General features: G+C 39.1%; 1 protein-coding gene across 2 annotated transcripts in view; it reads left to right on the forward strand.

Annotated features, from left to right (window-relative positions):
- The window catches only part of atg5 (ATG5 autophagy related 5 homolog (S. cerevisiae)), a 38,129-nt gene extending 13,919 nt beyond the window's left edge, over positions 1-24,210 (forward strand). For both annotated transcript variants that reach the window (XM_046045274.1, XM_046045275.1), the window contains exons 7-8: positions 8,194-8,311; positions 22,837-24,210. In XM_046045274.1, the coding sequence (XP_045901230.1) occupies positions 8,194-8,311; positions 22,837-22,973 (255 nt within the window). In that variant the 3' untranslated portion in view covers positions 22,974-24,210. The remainder of the gene's footprint in view (positions 1-8,193; positions 8,312-22,836) is intronic.
- Positions 24,211-24,430: the final 220 nt, after the last annotated feature.

Here is a 24,430-nt window from a genome sequence, read left to right on the forward strand (position 1 = left end):
TTATTAAAACATAGTTATGGATCTTTATATTGCATTTCTATTGATAGATACTTTAAGCCTTTAAGGGTCATTGTAACTAATAATAATTGTGTAATATCGTATGTAGAAATGGTTATACCACATTATTGCAACTCTACATTAAAGAGTCAGTTTGCCGAAAGTACAGAAAAATATTTTTCAACGTAGCTCATGTAGTTAGTAGTCATGTAGATATTTTTGGTTTTATTTTTTCAGTTTGAGATTCCTGCCTGTGTTTTTTTGACGGAAAGTAGTATTGACTGTTGAGGTGGAGGCAGAGACATTGTCCATTATCCAGGGCAGAAAAGAGCAAAAATGTCTGCATGGTTAAATACCACAATGTAAATTGTAAATGACAGAACTTTCATTACTAGATATAAACTGGATGTTGCCAAAAAGAGCAAGTTAAAACATTGGGGTGGCTTTGCAAGCGCTATGTAAATAATCTTTCTGGTTTCAGAGAGGCTAGACAAATGAAGTAATTAATGATGCTTCTGTCCATTAGTAATTTATTAATAAGTTTAGAAGAACTGATGAATACAAATCCTTCTGCTAACCTGATGGAGCTGAGAAATTGTGAGAAAATATGGAGATGTCTGGATGTTGAAGTACAACAGATCAACCTAGCATGCAACACATAAATAATTCAGATTTCAATTCAGTGTCCCTTGATGGAGTTTCTCCTCTACAGGTGTCCATTTCAAGTTCTGAGTAAATGAAGACTGCTAAAATGAGGTTAGAATTTTAATTTACGAATGGATGGTCTCAGAGTTCCGTGGAAACGCTTTCTCTCACCCCTCTCGATTCACAGAAACTCTTATTGATTGACGGTGCTGTACCACCCTCCCACATTGTCCATTGTTTTACCATCAATTAGGTGGATTGAATCCCCTCCGTCAATTAGGTGACGTCTTGAGTTCCGCTGCTCTTTTCACCTGAATCCTAATGACACCTCGCACTCTTTGTGTTACCATGTGCTGCTGTGCCAGCTAAGGTGTCATGCCAGCTGAAAAGAAAGTGTCTTCATCCAAGCAACATCGCACTTCTCACGCTAGGGATCAATTGTCCCTTCTTTGTATGGCGACCAGCTCAATTATTCATGGCTGGCTATTTAAAAATGCTATGAAGTAGCTGTCACTTAGCGCACTCTCTCTGCTCTGGGTCTTGGCGATGATCCCACACGAGGCGCCATGCTTCCTGTCAGTGACTCAGTCTTTCTGTGTAACCTGAGCATCACCTTTGTGCCTCCACTGCCACCTTCCTCTTGCTGGTTTGCGCCTGGCTCTGTGGTGTGTTGTTACTGCTCGGGTACTCGATCCCTGTCCTTGCCGGTTTTCACAGCTCCATGATTAGGCCCTATTGTGTATCAGACTCTCCGTTTGACACCTCAGGTTGGATATCTGCATGAACCTTGTTCCTCTCTCTAAGGCCACAGTTTCCCCCATTGTTCTATGCTGCTCTGTAGGTAGAGAATCAGAATCAGGTTTATTGCCAGGTACATTGTCACATACGAGGAATTTGCCTTGGTATAAATTGGTGCTTACTGTACACATGAACATAAACCTAAATAGAAATATAAATATATAAAAGTAAGGAGATCAAAAATGTACAAGTTTACAAAAAATACAGTAATACTATAATACAATGCTGACAAGTATGTGCAAAAGTTCACAACATAAGAATAAAGTTCAAGTTCAAGTCTTTATTTGCCAAAATGACAATGGCAAGTCGCCTGGAATTCATTTTAGTGATTTGGCTCAGACAGTACAAGACAATATTGGACAAAAATAACAACACATCATCATATATAGCATAAAATCAAAACAATACTAATGAGTAAATATAACAGATAATCAAAAATCAGACAAAGTGCTAATACGTTTAGTGATACGGGGGAGAAGGATGTAGTTGAATAGGCAGAGCAGATAAGGATTGTTGGTGTGAAGATAAGGATTGTTGGTGTGAATTGAGGGACCTCACAGCCTGCGGGTAAGTGCTATTTGAAAAACGGGTGGTTCTACATCTGATGCTTCTTAGCCTTCTGCCTGATGGTAGAAGGGTAAAAAGAGAATTAGCAGGGTGCAAAGAATCTTTAAGTATTTTCAGTCCAGTTTTAAGCAAACGGGTGTTGTAGAACAGTTGAGCGTTGTTGTAAAGTATGGGGTCAGGAGTGTGTATGCAACTGCATGGTCACCCAGGATGAGGGGGTGACTCCGATCATCTCCACTGTCTTTAGAGCGTTGAGCTTCAGACTGTTCTGGTTGCACCATATGGTCAATTTCCCACCTGCAGGCGGACTCGTCCCTGCCAGAGATGAGCCCAATGAGGGTGGTGTCATCCGCAAACTTCAGGAGCTTGACGGACTGGTGACTAGTGCCGCTGTTGGTGTACAGGGAGAAGAGCTGAGGGGATGCTGTTGGTCCTGCAGTCAGAGAGTTTATCCCAGCTTAACATGCTGCTTCCTGTCCGTCAGGAAATCAGTGATCAGTCTCAGCTGAACGAGTCAGGCACCTGAGAGAGCTTGTCCTGCAGCAGGGCTGGGATGATTGTGCTGAAATCCACAAACAAGATCCTGGCATAGGTTCCTGGGGTGTCCAGGTGCTGGAGGATGAAATGAAGGGGCATGTTTACTGCGCAACTGCAGGTGTCCATGAGTGGGTCAGTGATGGATTTTAGGTGGGACAACACAAGGTGATCAAATTACTTCATAACCACAGAGGTCAGGGCGACGGGTCTGTTGTCATTTAGTCCAGTGGTCCTTGGTTTTTTCGGGACAGGGATGATAGTGGAGGCTTTGAAGCAGGCAGGAACGTGGTATGTCTCCAGTGAGGTGTTAAAAATGTCCGTGGATGGGGTGGTTAGAGCAAGACATTGACTGTTTGAGTTTGAATCCCACTGAGGCTACATCCACACTACTATGTTTTGGCGGCGGAAAACAGGGAGCTGTCGCAAAGTAACATGCACAGTACAAGTGTATAAGCATTATTTGCAACGTACAAATAGTTTAATAAAAGTACCAAAACAAAAAGACCCAATCAGGAAGCCAAATGTGAGTGTCTGCATCATCGTTTTTAAAGTCCTCTGTTTTCACTTTTCCGCACTAAAAACGCTACCCCGTAGTTTTAAAACGAAAACGGGGTCAGCACCGTTTTTCAAAAACTTATCAGTTTAGGTCTTTGGATTCGCCTTCGTTTTAGTCTGGACGGGAAGTCAAGTCAAGTAATACTGGTCACTAATTATTGCAACAAGGGCTGTGCGATCATTCTGTTTCTGGCTTTTAGTCCAATTGCATGGTAATGATATGATTAAATCCAATTAATTCAAAGAAAATAACAAAATTGACTAAGTGAATAGTTAGGTAATGCAAAACAATGGAGCACAGTTCATTGTGTTGAACATCAATTTAACTATTTTATATTCATATTTTGATATACACATATTGGAAACATTTTTTTATTAGGAATGCAATAATGATTTTTTTTATTGATGTGATGATTACTGTTTGATTATTTGATTAATTTATTGTCAGGAAATTAGGACAAATGCAATTTGCAAGTTCGCAGAGTCCAAAGTCAAGTCTTTAAATTGCTGATGACAATAGTTGAAAAACCTAAAGGGTTCAATTTCTAATGATATAAGAGATAATCTGCAAATCCTCAAATGATTCAATTACTAATGAATTACTTTAATAATTAATGAATTACTTTAATGACAAAATATCAAGCTAATGATATTTCTGAAATATCTAATGAAGCTAGCATGCTAACCAGCTAGCCTCAGCCTGTCCTGTCCCCCGTAATACCACTTTGTATCTCAAGATGCGATAGATCTTTCAGGCCTGAAACATCCTACTACCTGGTTCCTCCGAACTCCCAGTCCTGGCAGAGTCAGCGAGCAGTAGGACCAAATTTTATTAGTAGTGTGATATTGATTTGACCATATCACCCAGCCCACTAATCTGCTGAATTAGTGAAATCAGTCCCTGATTTTTTAACTTGAACTTTTTATCCATGCACACACAACAAAACGAGACCAAGAATACAAAACAAAAATCAGGGAAAAGAAAAGGGCGGTGAGGTACCTGTCCCACTGTAACCATGCCACCATAGATCTAAAACATTTCAGTGTGTATTCTTTATTCTTTGTTGAGTGTGGCCTAAATACAATTAATTTAACTGGATAGCTCACACAATTTGATAAGTAATTTGAATGTTGCAAAATCTTTTTCCATTGGTCTGTGGTGAGAAATACCTCTGTCTTTCTACCACAGTGGCTTACTGGTTGTACAGCAGTCATAAGTAAAGTGGGACAATAATTTATGCAATCAGAAACAATAATTTATGCAATCAGAAACAATAATTTATGCAATCAGAAACAATATTTTTACAATCGACTGCGTCCATCATTTTCTTATCCACATAATATTTATGTTTTAGCATAATGTCTAGCCGTGTAATTCTTCTAATGTGATTTTAATCTGTATATATTGAAAACGATACAAACAGAAAATGCACAATATTTCCAGTAGGCAACAAAAGTAACAATGAACAAGAGAGGGAAAACACAACCCTTCTCTGTCCATGACGCATCAATGACGGGGTGAGGGTTTAGGTGTAACATGAACAGAGCTAAATTGGTTCGGCTATTCATTTTAGAGAATGACTAGGGTCGGTGCGCCCAAGAAGCACATCATGAAATGCTAACTTGCTGTATCAATTTTAAAGACTGATGGGGCACAATACCTCCATAAAAACCAAAACTAAATGAAAAACAAAACTACTAATGAAGAAAATGAATTAAAGGAAAATAGTGTAGATAGCCGATTGTGTTTACTAATATACTACTACTAGTACAATATTAATAATAATACCATAGATATTGTGACTCATGTCATTACAATTATTATATTGCATTATAATTATAAACAGAGCTCTCTTACGTAGGCATGTTACATGTTAGATACTTGTTCAGCTCATGTTTATTTACATGTCTGTTTCAGAAATAAACAGTGTACCCTCCACCACTCAAGGTCTGTAAGATTAAACATACTTTTGTGACCGTGGGAACGGAGAGAGGACGACGAAAAACGGGATGATAAGCAAGTGAGGTCATGAATGTTCTCAGAAGAGGAGAGTCATTTGTCAAGTGTTTCACATGACAAATGACCAACTCACCATGAACACAGCTACTCTACATTGTTGATTCGGCATATTTCTGTAGACTTCGGCTGATGAGCAGCTGTTTTGTTTTGTGGTGCATTTGTGGCAGTGTTGTTAACAGGGGAGATGCAGAGGTCCCTCTGGTGGGAAAACTATGCAACGCTCATGACATAAGTGAAGGATCCCACTTTCCGTTTCTTTAGTGATCGGTTGTTATTAACACTGATACTGATTTATCTGCAATAGCTCATATCGGCGGTTCATATTGGCGGTTAATATCGGCACGCTTATAAATCAGTTGGGCTCTTGTCTCTAATAGCATAAAACAAGTTATGTATCCATTATAATGTTTACAATTTCATCAGTTAATTCTTTTTATACAACACCTACCTGTACAATATATGACATCCTCTGTCCTTACACGTCTGAGTCAAATTCCATTACCAGCTCTGGACATAGTTTACTAGAGTTTTGTCTGGCTGTAATTTCCCACCGTGTTTCCTGCACCTCTCACTCATGGAATGTTGTGGCTACAGGGCCACAGATGAGAGCTGAACAGTCATGTGGATGTTTGGTGCATACATCACTTTTGTTTAGCTGTCCCCTCATGACTAAGTCAGTTTAAATTTTCAGCATTACCCAAAGGGATTTGCATTGTGGTCAGCAGTAGGATAAGCCAACGCAGTAGGTAACTGGTAGTGAGGAGGTCACAGGTCAGCACTACATCATTGTGACAACATGCATCTGACTATAGACGGATCACATAGTGTGGGGAAAACGAAATCAGAGGAAAGATGGAAGAAAGATATTAGATGTGAGAGCTGATATGATTAACCTCTGCACAGCATTTCCCTAACACGACTGGAGAGGTAGTTGAATTTGTTGCCTGTATGCGTTATTCCCAACACAAATATACTTTATAGTGTTTTGCAATTAAGCATTTGATTCTTTGGTTTCTAAGTATGTTTTTAGGGTTACTGTTGCTAATGGAGCATACTGATTAAAAAACTCTAAATGTATCCAATGTATCCCTTGCCAGTAGTAGAGAATGGCACATTTAAAAGTATGTTTTACTCCACTATTGTCTCCATTTGAGAACCCTGAGGAGTGCCAAAGGTGTTTTAAGTCTTGCAGAAGCGGACTTTTCTGCCAAGCCTTTCTAAAGCAGCAGTTAATGACTTCCAGACTGATTTTGATCAGTAAAACAAGTCAGCGTCACATGTAACATCTGTTGAAATGTTGCCGATTGCTAAATATCACATTCTAAGCCGTTGGGCTCATCAAAGCACCGCATTCCCAGCTCATGTCTGCAAACTGTTCATTCACAGCATTTGCGTGCATGTTGTTATGGATTCTTCCCACAGTTTTAACCCTGTGAACTCTGTTTGTCACCTTAGGATTTCCCCTTACGTTACCTAACATGAAACGGTCCCATTTACCGTATATTTTATCGGCTTTTTCCCGCAATTCCTTTGAATCGATTTCACATGTTTGATGAGTAAAACATTTAAATTCTAAACAGCATTTTTTTTATAGTTGCACCATTGAATCAGATGGAAATTTCATGCAGCCTTTTAGCATTATTGGATCCACTTATCGATGTAATTCAGCATGAAGTATTTGGAAACCTGACAAGAGTTTAAAAGTTCTTTGGGTTTGAAGAAAGATCTGCTGTGTAAAATATGTTTGTAATGATGGACCCAATAGTCTGGGTTTGAAGGTGTTGTGCTGCTCTGTGTCATACAGAGTTTCCCACAGAATTACAATCTACCTGGGCGGCAGCGACAGCCGAGGGGGTGTGGTGGGAGTAAGTGTGGAGGTGATCGGTGTTGGGGTTAGCGGGGTATATTTCTATTTGTACTAGCCTAGGTTTTTTCATATTTAACCAATTTTAATAAGGTTTCATTTATTCTCCACCTTATTTTAGTGTTTACTCACAAGTCTACTTGAATGTGCTCCATTTCCCTTCAGTTCGCTTTTCCCCACACTCGCACACCTCTGCTGCAAACACACCGGCTTGCCCTGCCTCTTTCTGTCTCTTTCTCCCTGTATGCGTTTGCTCTGTTGACATTCTCCAACAGCAGTTGGCTATGTTTTACAAAGTCGCCAAAAAGACAGAAGTTGTCTCTTGGATTTTTCCACCTGTGAGTCGCAAGCATGTAGAGAAGACTTGTTAATGACACAGCCTATCGCAACAATCAAAACCATGGTACGAAATGACATCTGCACTGGTGTGTTCACTGTTACGCTACCTGGTCCGTGCTTGTAAAATATCCACCGTGTCTGTGCCATGTAACAAAATGGATAACAACTCTGTGTTTCTCTGCAAAATGCTAAAACGGGTCGCCAAACATAGCTCGGCGGTTGTTCATTTACATAAACGGCCCACCCAGTAAAGTCTATGTGTAGGAAGCAACTGATTTTAACATTGTAGACTTCTATATAAGTTTCTCCTGCCAACACTAGGTACTGAATTCTTGTACCAATGACCAAGATCGTTCTCTCACTTTAACAAGTGGTTTTAGTTGCCTTATCTTGACCAAGCCTCCTCATACATAGAAGTGGCGGCTTCCATAAGGCTTAAATTAGACTTTTCATATGCATTTTGGAAGACAGAAAATGCTAATTAGGGAAATTTTGGATGGTAATGACAAATCAAACACTTGATTAGACTGGAGTGACAATGTGAGAATTCAAAACCACAGATCAAAAGTATATTTTTGCCATCAACAACAATCTGTCCATCCAGAGAAAAGGGAACTCACATTTTTCCTTCCCATCTCTTTGGTTTCTGTCATCATAAAGCAAGCTGTAAACATGAAACACTGTGAGCAGTTTTACTAGACATAATCCTTTTTACTCATAATTTATAAGTTACTCCATTTGGCGGATTCTGAAAACATTGTCACATTGTTTTTTTCGATATACTATACCTGAACTTTGCTTTACTACATGCTGGATGCACTATATTTGTGTTGCTGTGCTTGTTAATTTTCAGTGCTTTAATTTGTTACAGACGATGAGCGAGAGGCCGTTCATCCAGAAACTGTTTCGCCCCGTTTCACCTGAAGGCAACGTGCACACGCTTGGAGACCTGCTGAAAGAGATGTACCCAGCTGCTATACCAAACGACGGTAGGTCTACAAACAGGCACACACACAGGGACAAGGAGGGTTGCCTCTCTTTTTTTTTTTTTTTAATAGTGAGCAGCATAATCTTTTTTTTAAATTTATGCTCATCTTCTAATGTGATCGATGATGATGATGATTAAAATAATAATGTCATTAAGAATAACACTTGAAAAATATCACTCGCACACAAGTCTGAATCATGTCAAACATTACCAGCAGATAAGTACAGTAGCAGACATGTTTTTTTGCTTTCCTTATCCCAGAAGGGAGAGAAGAACTGAAGCACTGCTTCAGGTTCATTTTATTTACACAGCCACGCGAGGCATGTCAGAGATCGACACTCTCAGATAATAAACCCACTGCGGGAGGACTAAATGAGGGAAAATTGTGGCAGTTGCCACTAAGATGTGGGAGGAGGAGAGGAGGTTGGGTAGATAGAGAGTGACGAGGCATGAAGAGGGAAAGAGAATGACAGCAAATTGCGGATGAAACTGTGATGTAAAGTCACAGTGCTCCAACAGGAAGAGATGAAGAGAGCTGGAAACCAAACAGGTAGATGGGGAATGTTTAGTTGCTTTAATAAGTGATTGCTGAAGTCATTTCCAAGAGTAGGTCCACTTCAAGTCAAAACCTGCAGAATCTCTGGAATTAATGATTCATGTCCAGGTCTTCTGCTGGCACCCCAATACAACATTTATTTGTTAAAACGGCAAACAAAACAAAACAAACAGCACATCCAGATGCTGAAAGCGTATATAGCCAACCTCCCTGTAAATAAAAACTCATAAATGCAAACAAAATTAAGGACCGCAGATCAGTGCAGAGCTAATAATGTTCATATTGTAAAATATCAAGTGTGAAATGCTTTAACATCTAACTAACCAATGCTAAGTAAAGATTTTATTCCATGCACAGATGCATAGACTGTGGTGCTGTGCCAAAATAAACAAAACTAGATTGTTAATTAGATTTTTCAGGACAAACATCAAGGAAAGTTCTTAAAAAATATGTCTGCGTTCCTAAACAACACGCAAGTCATAAAATCCTGAAACATACAAAGTAACCAGCAAATTGCAAAATACTGGCAAACTGATGAATTGCTTTATCAGTATAAATACAACATACTATCTATACCTGTATACAGTAGTGCCTACTGTGAACCTTTTAATTACATATGACAGCAGGTTTGGCATATATGCACTCGTGGCATATAGTTGAGCTGCAGCTGTGGCGGAGGTGTGGTGAAAATGAAAGAAAAGATGAGAGGAGAGAGAGAGAGAGGGCAAGCCGCAGTCTAAACAAGCAGTGTCTGCAGAGGAGGGGAGAGAGGAAGTAGATAAGGAGACAATAGTGTGTTAGGACAGAGAACCCGCAGAGACTCACCTGCACGGAGGAGACAGAACCATTAACACCCCCCCTCCTCTGTCTCTGTCTTACATTCACTCTCATTTTGTCACCATCACGATTCTGACTTTTTACAACTCACACTTGCTTTCATATAATCCATTGGTTCATTTGAAAAAAAATCTCAAAAGGTCTCAACTGAATGATAAATTCTATGAAATATTAAAAGTCTCTAAAATTAAAGTCGTCCGAGGTCTTGATTTTGAAAAGTACAGTGAAATGTTGCTTCCACTGTTAATTGAGATTAAGGTAACTCAGGAAGGGTTAGCTGTGTCCCGATTCCTAATATACAGTATGTACTATTATTTATATAGCGCCAATTACCATAACAGAAGTTATCTCATTGCACTTTCCATATAGAGCAGTTCTAGACCGTACTCTTTGTAATATCATTTACAGAGACCCCACAATTCCCACCCCAAGCAAACACTTGGCAACCAAACGGTGACTTTAAAAGAAAATATTTTTCCAAAGATAAAGTACTTATTTTAGTAGTATTTTTTGTTATCTGAAAAATTCCTGAAGCTACACAACCCTATTCTGTGATGTCTGTAAATGGTGTGCTGACTCTGGGAGCGTCTCATCCTCTCTGCATGTAGCAACCAATTGCTAAACCACAACCTAGCTAACGTTAGTTACTTGCTGTGTAGTTATCAACTCTATATCATGGTATTTCTTACTTTTTAAATGTCAATGACTAATGTCAGTTAGTCGATTAGTGATCATTAATGTGGCCAGCAGGTTATTTTGGTTTCGAATAGTGGTTCCAGGTGGATAAAATATCTGGATACACTGATCTCTTGTCTCTCCTTGCACTTGTTATTAGTAATGTTCAAAATATCCAGGTAGCAGGTTTTTCATTTTTAGCTATTGCTGGCCGTTGCATTGGCCTGTTCAAATTAAAATCACCAGTGGCAACTTGTATCAGCTGTAACTAAATGAAGTCAATGTTAGTTATTTGCCAAAGGCAAAACTTTGTCACACATTATCAGCCATAACCACTAAATATAATGTATACTACTACTAAGTATAATGTGTTTTTTTAAAGAAAAATATCTTCCTGCTTCCTTATAACTGACTAACATACGACTCTGAAACTTTGCCTGGGAAAATGTAAACATAGGCTCTTCCTGTCTGTGTGCCGTGAATCATTTAGCCTGATTTCGCAGGGAATCAGACCCGGTGACAGGCATTAAGAACAACTGTATAGAAATAGCCAATCTACTCGCTGATGGATGTGATTACTTATGTAGGACATATAGAGGAATCAGTATTACATTTATACTGTTTCATAACCAATTAAAAACTCCTTGTAGTACATTTGTTTGCTTAAAATGTGCGTGACTGTTAGGTGGAGACAGAGATATCCTCTTACTGTGTCTTCTTCTTTTCCTGTTCCTTTCTTTCTCTATAGTTTCCCTGATCTAAGACTCTGTTTTTCTTCTTTGATCCTCTATCGCTCTCTCAGGTGTAGTCATCAACATCTTCCCTGTCTGCCGTAGACGTCTTTCATGTCTTTGACGTTAAATCTCTGCCTTTCTCTGCTCTCCTCCCTCCCAGAGGAGTCTGCCAGCCTGCCTGGCTGATCAAGGTGAAAGTGGCCCTTTTGTCTCTTGTCGTTTGTTTGGTTTCCACCTCTTCCTCGGCTGGTAGATGAGTGGAGTGATAGCTGGAGATTATGGCGGCGTGTTTGGATTAGAGAGACAGACTTGTGTTCAGGGGCTGGGTGGGGCGGTGGTGTTTTGGGGGGTTTGCTGGTAGTATTGTTCAAGAGTTCAGAGGACTTCTTTTCTTTTTCAGTCGGGACCCTAACATATAACAAAAAGAAAATCTAGGGTGCTCCACTGCTCTGTGATCTTTCAAACATCAAATAACAAGGTTTTTCATACAATCCTCCCTTCTGTTATGTCTGAGAGAGGATTGGTGTTGACCCCTGCGGGACCCAGAAACCAGTTGAAGCAAACAAATGGGGTGGCTTAAATTAGGAGGGAAAAACAAGGGGATTCCCAAATTGTTCTCATGAAATGGCCGGAGAGTCATGAGGCTGTTGTCTACCCCCCCACATTGTGGGAAAGAAACCCGAAACAACATGTTATAACTGTAACCTGTGGTCAACTCTGACAACTGTTGTAGCTGTCTATGTTTTTTGAACCAGGTGCGTTATTGAGCAAGGTTTTGGGCAAGAATTTGTCTTAGGTTTGCTGCAAGAATCACAGCCTAAATGGTGATGCTGCCCACACATGACACACGCGTGTTGACAGACAATTCTTGTAAGCAGAGTTTTCTTTTCAGGTTTTATCGGAGGTGAACCCAATCAGGAAAACCCCCCACATTAGATATTGTCAATGAATAATTAGAGGAAATCCCCCACCCCATCTTAGTCCCCTCCATACACACACACACACACACACACACACACAAAACCCCACCCCACCCTGACCCCGCCCTCCTCTTTGAGTGACAAATCAAATTACCAATGATTTGGGCATTCAGTCCCCCTCCTCCCACTACCCCACATTTCAGTCACATCTGTGGTACAGCCCACTCACTATTGGCAGGCTTCCACCAGGCTGCATCAGGAGCCAGTATAGCTTGTGCTGATGAAATGGGTCGGCTCACTTCAGAGGGGGAAGTGTAGGTTTCAGTGGCTGTTTTGATACAGTAGATCATTCAGGGTTATGGTTCATATGCGCAGGCGTGTGAGATGTGCACCAAGCGGGAATTCAGAATAGCTCGAAAGCCTGCTCGAAGCGTCTGTCTGTTTTTGGATTGAAATGTGGTCAGCAGAGATGTTTTTCTTTCTTATTCTATCCATACAGCTTTACTGTAAAAAGGACATTTTGGAAAGTTTTGAAAAATATGTAGATATTCTCACTATTACTGTGATACCATTATCATTCAAAACTGATGTGTTATCTTGTAGCATTGGTAATGTTAAAAATCTGTTCGCCTAATGATTGCCTCATATTACAAGTGTTTAAAAGGTCCGGTCAGTTTTATTAATATCGTCCAAAATATTTTGTCTCAGAGGACTTTAAACTGTGTACATCACACCACACCCTCTATCTTTAGACCCTTCGCCTTGCAAGCAAAAACATTATATTTTCTGATAACGGATCTAACCAGACATTAAATGCCATCTTTTGGTACTTGGCAGTTTAAGATACTCTGTGCTAGACATATTTCAATCAGTATCAAAAGGTTTGATAACTAACCATACCTTACTCTTTTCTGTTTTCTTGATTTTTTTTAAAATTTGGTTACTGTTATTTTTAGTTCTTAGTTACTGTTTTCAAAAAAGCTACTATACATGTGAGAAATTTGTCTTCTTTTGTCAAAGGTCAAAGGTTTTGCAGAAAATGGTTCAAGTATCATATCACACTAGTATCTAAACAGTTCAGACAATATCCAGCCTTAGTTCCAGGATTTACAGACGTGCAATAGGTGGGGTCTCTACAGAGTGGACAGAAGTAACAATTTTACCTATTATTTATTTTTAAGGTTCAATATCAAATGTAATATCAAGCAAGTATTATGTGGTTTCAAATTAGGAGAAATTAAACATTCAATAGTATTTTGTTTAAAATCTATGGACTGTTTATACAGGATTTGGACAGCTTCTCCTCATCACCAGCATAAACAAAATAGAAAAGTTCAACATTGGTGTAGTGGAGGCGTTCAAACTGTCGATGCATGCAAAATATGACCTGCAAAATGTTGCTGAAATACATTTTTTTGAAACCAGAGTAGCTCACGCACATTGGCAGCACTTGGATTGTGTATTTGTACCTTATAAAGCAAATTTAAGGATTTGTTCCTTTCCTTTGTTTTATAAAATTGTAGACTGTTTTGGTTTTGGACTGTTGGTTGGAAAAAAAGCGAATTTTAAGATGTCAGCTTGGCGTGTGGGAAATTTTAATGTGTGTGTGACTAATTGATTGATCAAAAGAAATAATTGTAGATTAATCAATGATAGAAATAACTGTTGCTTGCAGACCTGCACTCTCACAATGATGGACATCCCACCAGTCAGTCATTAAGTAGGTAGCCATTCATTAGTCCACCAGTCAGTTGGTAATTGATTGGGTCGGCCAGTATGTCAGTCAGTCTGACCAGATGCCGCTCGTGCAGTCAGACTGTGTTTGGCTGTGAGGAGGGTGCAGCATTGTGGTCTTCCTAAATAGTGGTTTGCTTCGCTCGGCTGACAAAACATGCGCTGTTGGCCGGCGGTCGTGTACTACTCAACCACAGGGTGCGTGTGTGTGTGTCAGCAGGCAAATAAGCCATTTTTTAACAGTGGTGTTGCTACTTTGAAATGCAAACAAGTTATTAATAATTTGATTGTGGTTGGGAAGAAGTGAATTTCCACTTTACTGTTTATTCAACTACTGGCTCCCTTTCTGGTCTCATCAGCTGGTACTGTTGGGATTAATTCTACTAATACTCCATAAAAGACATTTATATGCACAGTAATAATTAGTAGTTTTCTAGTTATAGTTTATAATCAGAGTTATGTACTGGGTTGTGAAATCAAAAAAAGTTTTTTTAGTGGCAGGTCAAAGGTCATAGTAACACAGTACTGAAGTAATAAGTGTGGTTTAAAGAAGCGTTGAGCAGCTATTGTTTCTCTTTTTCTACTTTGATTTTTTATCACATTAAGGTTTTGTCAAATTAATTGCTAGTTATTCCTCTTTGTTGAAAGTTATTGCCATACGTCAAAACTAGAGACCAACTTGTGATGTGATCACGCCAGCCGCAACGCCCTTCAACATGTTGACGTTCCGACTCACGAGTACTAAAGTCATTACTACATTATTACATGAGTACTCAATACTCATGGGACGGTCCACACCCATTTTTGATCTCAACTACAGCCCGGTCCATTTTCATGACTGCATCGCGTTGACAAAATTTGTCTACAGACATATAAACCTGCCAAAGTACTGAAAATTGCTTCAGTGGTAGTTCCCACTGCATTAGTAGGACAACATTTTGCGATGACATACACATTCTCTCACACACACACACATAGACAAGAAAACAGCTATGTTAGGTCTTTTATAGGGCAGTGCAATGTGTGTGCAGTATGAAGAAGCTGGACTGGATGGTCACGTGACTACACATGCTGAGAGTACACGAAAACACAAAGGATTCAGTTTCAATTACTTTTCAAATAATTGTCCACCCCTACATACAGCCATTTCTACAATTTGATCTCATTTGAAGTTAATGTTTAGTTGTAGGACCTCTGTTTATACTATATTGTACTGTACCTCACATACACAATGCATACATTATGCAAATGTCCATGCATTGGTACATAAGAGTTTACTGCCTTGAGATGTGCGAGAAGTTTGCATTCTATTTGAGATTTTCTCCCATCATTTTTCTTATACGAACTTGCTGCTGAACAGGTATAGTCGAGTTCTTGTGTTTGATAGAAATTCATCTCATCTTCTAACTAATCCAGCCTTCTTCTCAGAAATACTGATTTACTCCCTTTTAAAATGCCAGATCCCATACCAGGTCGTGTTCTCTCTGTTTTGTTCCTCTACTCTGTTGTCATACCACATCCAAGTTTTCACAATTCTCCTTGTTAGGACATTGCATTGAGTCCCATTCATTGTGGACAGCCTAAAGCAAGGATTATACTTTTTTTGCATCCGCGAGTACGTAAGGGTCCGCTAGGGTCCGCGTGACGGAAGAATCGTCATCAGAGGTACACGTAGGTTCTGTGCAGACGTCCATGTGCCTCCCGTTTTTTATGATCGTGCGGACAGGTCCGTGGACGACTACGCTGCCAGTGCATCAACCGATCTACGGTGCATGTGTGGAACGAGTCCGCCAAGCTGACTCCAGAAAGTAGTATAAACACAAGTAGTCCACGTACGTTTGGTCCGCAGCTGTCCGTGTGCTCGTCCGCGCTAGAGTATATTCGAGGCTTAACCCTAACCACAATTAACACATTTCTCCTAACCCTAATTATCCAGGACCTCAGAAAAGGCATTTTGCTTCATTAGGAACAGGCTTTGGTGCCCATGAAGACTACTGGTCCCTACAAGGTTGGTCTTTATACTTTCAACTACAACCCTATTTTTTTATGACTGCAATGCATTGACAAAATCTATCCACATACGGACACCCGGCAGAGTACTCAAAACTGCTTCTGTGGTAGTTGTCACTGCAGTCGCTGTCTCCAGGACCACATTTTGCCATGATGACTCACACACAGACTCACAAGGTGAAAACAACAAGTGATCACAAGCGATTAAAACTGAGCATTTACTAACATGTGTAAAAAAAGCAGAACTTGAAACTACAATCAGCAACGTAGTGAAATTTGGATCAGAGCGTAGTTTCATAATATACGATAATTGATGATCTTGAGATAACAGGATAAAAACAATCTAAGGACTTATGATTTACTGACATACAGCAGTCATTTCATCCTTGTAAACCTTGTCTGCGTTTAAACGGCCTATGTTTGTTGGACTTATCCAGTTGTTCAAGCTGTTAATGGTCAACGGTGTGATGCTTTAATGAATCACAGAACTGAGCGTTAGTCAAAGTGGGAAACCACCCCTCTGAATTTCTATTCCTGTCTAACCCTCCTCATAATTGTTTTCTTTCACATGACAAATCTGCTGATGTTTGTACCTGTTCTTCTGGGCGCCCTCAGGGGGAATCAAACCCTCAGCCTTTACTGTAATCAAAGTTGTTTTTCCTGTAAGGACTGCTTAAGAATGCTGTTCTTATTTTGTAATTGTCAAACTGCTGGCTCACATTTTGGAGATTGGTTTCCTCTTATGTATTTGGGCATTTTGATGCTTTTATTAGACAGCTGACAACCGTGAAATGACAGAGATGCAACGAAGATCCCTAGCCAAACTGTGGCTCATGGTCAACGCTTAAGCCCAGGTCCTCCAGCGGGATCCCTCAATTTGGAGTTTTGTTCAACTTTGCAACTTAAGCAGAAGGACATAGTAAAATAATTACTTACTGCATTTTCTGCATATTTTTATGTACTCCTATTCAAGATCTTTGATTGGCCGTTACATCTATCCAAACGGACACTATCTTCCAAAACCCAATGAGATGTTACTAGGATTAAGAAGAATACAACTACATTGTCTACCTGGGTGGACAGTTGTCTCTAGCTTAGGAAGACATTACATAAGCCCCTTTCAGTACCTCGTTATGTAAATGTAATTGCAATTTTACACGTCAGTGTCATGTCTAGGTGCAGCATCACGTTTATGTAAAAGTGACTATGAATAAGCCAATGTTAAGTCAGACATTATGAAATAGTTAGCAATTTTGTGTGTTTGGAAAGACTATTCTGTCTTGTCTTAAAAACTCCACACCTTCAATTTATAAAGCAGGCTTTACATTACAAGTTACATTTGAGTCTCCAACCAACCGCTCACTCACCGGTCACCCCTCCCTTTGCAAGCGCGTAGGAGAAGCTATAGTGGCTCTTGTGATAAATAATGTGTCCTCCATTTGTCCTAATTTTTCTTCTCCTCTTACTTGTAACAAACCAGACGACGACTACTACTACATCTTCGTACATATTCAACGCAGTGACGAAACGCTCTCTGTAGAGCAGTTTGTCCATTTTAGCTACTGTAGAAACATGGCAGCGCAACATTTCCTTGTAAGAGGACCCGCAGTAAATGTAGAAATGGCTCATTCTAAAGGTTAAAAAAAAAAACTTAACGGTTCATTATGTAAGGTCGTTATACACCTCTGAAGTTGTAGTTTTGTGTATTATGTTGCATTTCTGTCAATTCATAGTTTTCACGTGACGTCACATTCCAAGTAAAAGATGTTATTTTCTGCTGCCTGCCAACCTATAATGCAAGTGATACACTGTTACTTTGAGTTTGTTGCTTTTTGCCTTACCAAAATGCTGGATGGTTGTTGTGCTTTCGGATATACTAATCGAGATTGAGACAAGTCTGGGTGATTCCCCTGAAGGTAAAACTAAACATCACCACAGTCGAGCGGCGGAAGGGACCTGGCTGTTTTTAACGGTAGAAATGCGGCAGCGGATGCTGTAACGTTACATGGATTGGATATGCCCAACACTTACAGTTTGTGTGCATATCTTTCTTTTTCTTAAGTTGAAGGGTGATCCAAATTTTTGTGGCATCTCTACGGGGGAGTCGCGGTGTTGGTCTGTTGTTTAGCCCTCCAGGTCACCGTGCTTTTCACGTGACTGAAAACTGTATAGATCTTCCTAAATATTACACACTGAACTTTTAAGTAAGTACCATCAGTCTGCCATGTTTTTGTGAAGAAGAAGAAAAGCTTTTTTTTCCTCTGCTGTTTTAAATTTGCAGTTTAACAAGTCTCAGCTTTTCTGATCAGTCACAGCAATTAACAATGTGTTTATTGCTGGAATTTATACTGATTGACAAACAAAAGAAAAAACCGTTATAGCCCAGACTGACCTTGATTGCCACAGTTTTTCCTGCATTTTACTCATACGTTTCCAAGTTATGAGGGTGTGTAGGTGTGTGGGTGTGAGCGTGAGATTGTAAATGCTTGTCTGAGATTTACTGTAGGTGCAGGTGGCTAATCTGATGATCTATAGTAATATGTATTTGAGTGGGAAGTGTGTGTCTGTGTCTGTGCGTGTGTGTGTGTGTGTGTGTTGGGGGCGTGCCCCATTGAGAATTTCCCCCATTTCTAATAGTGTGACTGTAAGAATACACCTACTCCGCCCACATCTTCTTGCCTGGCAATACTGGGGCTAAAAGGTTAGTTGGGTAAGAAACGCCACCCAGAAATGGAGTGTGTGTGTGTGTGTGTGTGTGTGTCTTCGGGAGGGTGGGTGTGTGTGAGTGAACCAGAGAAAGTGTGTTCTCACTATTATAGGCAGGATCACACCTTTTACTTTCTGTGAACTGAAATGAACATTCATTTGAATTTATGATGTGTGACAGATGCAGCTTAACTGTCATATTCTAACAATAAAATAAGCAAACACCAATTAGAAAAAGAATACTCTAATAACACCTTCTTTAAGTGGTGCTGCAAACAGTAAATAATATTTAAAAAATGTAGTTGTAGATAATCAATACACATCAATATGTCTATGAAGATTCTCAGTCATCCATCATCAGTCATCCACTTCGTTGGATAATACATTTTTTTTATTTTTTTTTACTATTAGGCACAGTTTAGAGAAAACAAGCTTGTCTGGCGAAGAGAACAGCTCTAAATCCACTTCCACTTATGGAAAATAAAGAAAAAAAATCAACTGATGAACTCCTTTTAGATCACTTCAGCTTATTTTGGTGCATACTTTAATTGATACATTTCAATGTACATCTCAGATCCTATAAGTACGTTCTAATGCTTCTTTCAGTGATAACACTGTCATTGAATTCATGTTTATAATTGGACTGTCTTTTGCAATACTTTCAGTGCTTAAACCTAATTAATTTTAGTGCCTTCTTACAATTGATGCTCCTTCAGCTGCTGCTCAACTCCAGCATTCTCTAGTCTCTAACTGCCTTACCTTAGATATTGTCATAAGGCTGCAAAACCCAACTCCCTTCCGTCAAAAGGAAATCGCATCATGTACAGTGATAGTTTAAAATGTGAGCTGGTTTCTTTTTTTTTTCAACCTTGTGGGCTCCGTGGTTTTAGAGCAGTAAGCCAACAATGCCACTGAGAACTCAATCTTGACTTGACAGTTATTTGTTTAAAATAAATTTATCAGGGAAAGTGAAGAGGCAGATTTTGTTTTCAATCTACCAAAAAGGCCACCTCCCACCAGGCTCTGGTAAAATTTCACACATTTATAATGGTTTGTTTTTGAATTAACTGGTTTTCTCCTTCCTTTATCTGCATGGCCTTTACCCAGTGGTGAAACTCAGAACACAGTACTGTGTATGTAAAATATTTAGGTAATTTACTTGAGTATTATTTTTTACTACATTATACTTCACAACATTTATTTAAGAGCTATAATTACTTTTATATATATTACTTCATAAATGAATAATTTATGTACAAAATATATAAGTTTATAAAATATTATCCTGATATGATGATAGTTGTTGATACTTCTGTACTTTTACCAAAGCAAAAGTAGCATTAAAGTATTAAAATACTGCATTACATATAAAAGTAACATAGTAAAGTTTACATAGTAAAGTAAGCATTCAAAATTTCAATTAAGTCTGATTTGAATACTTCTTCCACCACTGTTGTACGTTGCTCTAGTGACCCTAAAAAATAACCACAGCTGCTAAAAATTACAGTCACTGTTTATTTTTAATTCAGCAACATAAATGATTACACTCTTCACCAAACTCCCTTCAGTCACCAAACTTAATTTAAATTAGTTTGTAAAATATTATTTTAATTAAATTTTTTTCTGCAGAGGATATATGCCCTACATTTTACTTTGTCTGTGATCTACCTCTACCCTAGTTCATTGAAATATCAATTTAACTGTTTGCTGGTTTGCTTTGGACTCTAGCGGCCTAGCAGATTCTAGCGATCTGAAAACTGTCACTCTGTTATAAATATCAATAATTGATTTCATTATTTTACTCCACCAGCAGAGGCGCCCCTTACTCCCACCTTTGACCTTCATGTGCACATCTGTAATGTTCAGAAGAAAACCTTTGCTGAGCACATTGTTTCCTGACATTAGTTTCGTGCATGTTCCTCTCTGCCAGCCAGTAAGCAGGTGTAGGGTGGAGCTGCTTCTCAGACCGTCAGTTAACGCTCTGTCTCAACCGTCCTCTTGATATTACGTGGAGCCAAAATGTCATGTACCAGTGGTGAATGAGGACAACCTGTGTGTGTGTGTGTGTGTGAGAATGTGTGTGATAGACGGGAAAAGGCCCACCACTGTCTGTCTTTCTCACGCACACACAGAACATCCTGATTGTATACAGTTGTTGATTGTATAGGAGAATTGTCACAATCAGACAGAAGCTGAAATGCTAAATATAAAAATACTGAAAATTAATTAACAAACAATATATAGATTTTAAACTAAATTAAAAGCATAAATTAAAATATCCATCTCCAAAACCAACCAAACTGAAGACAGCTGCATTAACTGTTTAAGAACTATGTTAAACGAATAGTTTTTGTTTTACAGCTGAGCAAAACATTTGTCACCTTCCGGCCTGTTCGCTTCAAAAATATTTGTCTCGAAACATCAACCAGCCTGGAAGTGAAATTAAATTCTTATTTGTCTTTAAACAGGTGAGCAAGGTTTGACTGGTTTCTGGTGAAGTCAAAGTAAAATGTAAACAAATCACTTGAGACTATCAGTTTTGCTTGACGGATTTGCATTAGAAACAAGTGCAACCACTTGACCTCACATAAAAAAAGAGAATAAACAAAACAAATGACTGAATGAATCCAGACTACATTAAATTGCTCATAAAATTGGCATTTTAAGTATTTTTTGTTGAATTTAAGAAGGGAAATGTAAGTAGGAATTATCATCTAAAGCGCTTAATAGAACATGTTAATAACCTGTACGCGTGCTTAAACTCTGTTTTTAAGTCCTGAAATGATCATGAACTCTGCTGTTAAAGAGCTGTCAAGCTTTAATGTCAATTTGAGCATGAGATACTTCAGCAATTTCAGGGAGCTCTAAATAACATTATCTGTTTCAGAGATATCAACCATTTAAATAAATATGATTTTTGAAAATATGTTAAAAATCAGTGTCCATCTTAATTGAAAGCCTTGCTGCAGATTACAGTAGCATTTTATTGTCAAATGTAATTTTAAAGGTCTTAAATATGCTGTGGTTTCTTGTAGTTCCTTGTTCTATGTTTCTATTTTGAAGAAATAAAAGACAGTGTTCAAATGTTCTCCTACATTTCCCACAATGCAACTATGTAGTGTCTTTCATTTGTCTCTTCCTGCCTGGTAAATGCTCATGTCTGTGTGACTTTACACCCCATTTGTTACACAGGTTTTATGTAAAAGTAAAAAATAAAAGTCCTGATTATAAGTGAAAATGTAAGCTCGAACTCTGAGGCTCCCCGAATGTCACTGAATCATCAGAAGTCTGATCTCTGCAAATCACACGACCCCGGAAGGTTGGTAAAGTCACTGCTCGTAACGGACGATTTGCGGTCGTGGCCTTTCAGCAGTGGGCGGGGTCAGCAACAGGAGGCCGTCATAGCTAGACACACACACACACACACGCACACTGAAACCTCAAACTGTTAGAGTGAAAGTTAAATAATCGAATCCTGTCAACGACATAACACAAAAACAATCAACTGCCGCTTTACTCTCCTTCATAACTGAACACACACTGACACTTTCTCTCCCCCTCTCTCTCGCTCACCACACCAGTGGTATTACTGTAGTGTCTGATGTGGTCTCTCTCACCTCATGTAACCATCTCTTTTCCTCTTTTCTCTCCACCATTGCTCCCTTTATCTTTACTTTTTTATCATCTCTTTCTTCTTTCTTTCTTTCACCTGCAGCCTTTCTTCATTTTTCTCCTTCATCTTCCCTTTCAACTATTTTCCTCTTTTCCTGTGACATGTTATCACCTTTCACCCTGTTTCTTATTTCCTTTCCTTCCCTCCGCTGCTTTTGAACTTACTCATTTCCTCCTGTACTCTCTACTCTTAATTTCTTTACCAGTCTTAATTTTCTCCATCTCTCTCTTCTCCTTTTTGTTCTTATTTCCTCTTCAACCTTTCTTTTACTTTCATCATTGTTTTCTATCTTCTACTTTTATCCTCTTTTCTTTTTTCTTCTTATGTCCACCTCCATGGATCACTATCTCTCCAAACCTTTTCATTTCTCTGATGAAATCTGTCTTTTTACTCTCCTCAACCCCTTCTTCTCTTCCATTTTTCTTCTTTTTTCCACTTCCACATATATAAATAAAATAACTAAGCAAATTGCTTCAAAGTAAAACAGAGAAACTTTTAAAATATACTAACATAAAGAGGAAAATATAAAAATACAGAAAACAAAAAAACATAGTACAACATAATTACTGTTTAAATCCGAAGTCGGCCTTCCAGTAAATGTGAGATGAGAGAGATGAATTAAAAGATTGTACTAGCTATTTTTTTTAATTAATAAACTGAATTGCCCTTGTCTTCATCCAGGTGAGCAGAAGCGTTATCAGGTGGTGATCCACGGTATCGAACCGCTGCTGGAGACTCCTCTTCAGTGGCTCAGCGAACATCTCAGCCACCCTGACAACTTCCTGCACATCTGCGTCATTCCAACCCCAACCGACTGAGGCCACGCCTACCACTCCTCACTGTCACTGTGACAACCGACCGACCAGCCAGCCGACCAGCCGGCCGGCTGGGTAACTGGGTGATGGAAGCGCTAAACGTTGGAAACTCTGAACTAACAGACTCTTTAACGAGAAGGAGTTTACAATCTTGTCAATGATGAACAAAGGATGTGAAGGAGGTATTTAACAAAGCTCCTTTTTCATCTTGTTAATTGATATTTCTAATCCTCCCGCCACCAATACTACTACTACTACTACTACTCCTCCTCTTTCCCCCTCAGAAAACTTGTTTATATGAGGTGAGAATGAAAAGATCTTCTCTTCCTCCTCTGCCCCTGAAAGGAAAGACAATTCTTCAGGTGAGGAGCTGGTTAAATGAGCTAAGGATCTCTCCCTTTTTCTATCTCACATCTCCTTCTCCTCTCTTCTACTCCTCTCCGAGCTAACAATCATCTCTAGGCGAGGAGAGGAGGTGAACGGATCCCTCGTTTTTTCATCCTGCCATACATCTTTCTTTTTTTCCATTCCAAGACAAAGACTGTCCTGTACAGAGAGAAAGGATTGTTTGGGATTTGGGGAGAGGCGTATCCAGTCCTGCTGAAGTTGCCTTAGTTAACACGTTCATCGTCCTCCTCATCGTCCTCCCTGCAAATAACGTCTGGACTCACAAAGTTACTCTGAGTTTACATCACAGCCTGCAAACATAATCATCTACAAAAACTCAGGACCATCAGGAACTCCTGGTGGTCTGTTTTTGACTTCTTTCAGAGGATTTTCTGTTGGTTAGGTCTCTTGCATTAAGACTTGACTTCAGTTGACAAAGTGAGCTGGAATAAGATGAAGACGAGCTGTTTTGGAGCTCTGAGGGCATTGACTTGACGCATGTGCTTGCTCGCACTGTTCCCAGCACACTTCTGGTCTGGTTCGGACTGAGTGTCTGGTGCCACTGTTGAGATAAACATCTAATTTTGAATTATTAGAAAAAGCAACTTAACAAGCAACAAGTATCATCACCTGGTACTTAACTCAAAAAACGTGTAATTAATGTTTATTTTCATTTTTCATCTTCCCTTTTAAGAGAAATTCCAGTTTCATACAAGTTGGGTCTAATTTTAATAGTTGAAATAAACTTGAATTAGCCTTTAATGGTTACATCCTACTCTTTGGGTGATGGGATTCTACAACTGTCAAAAACAAATGGATGTGCTAATAAAAACAACATTTGTGTTTAAGCTGAGAACAAGTCTGCACTTGTTTTGTTGTCTTACTATCTTTGCAGAAGATCGACGGAGAGATTGGATTTTCACAGGATATCTTTTGAGAGTGAACAAGCTATTAATGAGGCCAAAGCATTTGGTTCAAATGTCATGAGGAAAAAAAAACTGCACATAAGTTTTCAGTAACAGGTGTTGATGTCTCTCCATCAGTACAACAGAGTTTAGCTGTTTTACTGTCTG

This window comes from Micropterus dolomieu, linkage group LG03 (assembly GCF_021292245.1).
Source record: "Micropterus dolomieu isolate WLL.071019.BEF.003 ecotype Adirondacks linkage group LG03, ASM2129224v1, whole genome shotgun sequence".
Taxonomy (NCBI): Eukaryota; Metazoa; Chordata; class Actinopteri; order Centrarchiformes; family Centrarchidae; genus Micropterus; species Micropterus dolomieu.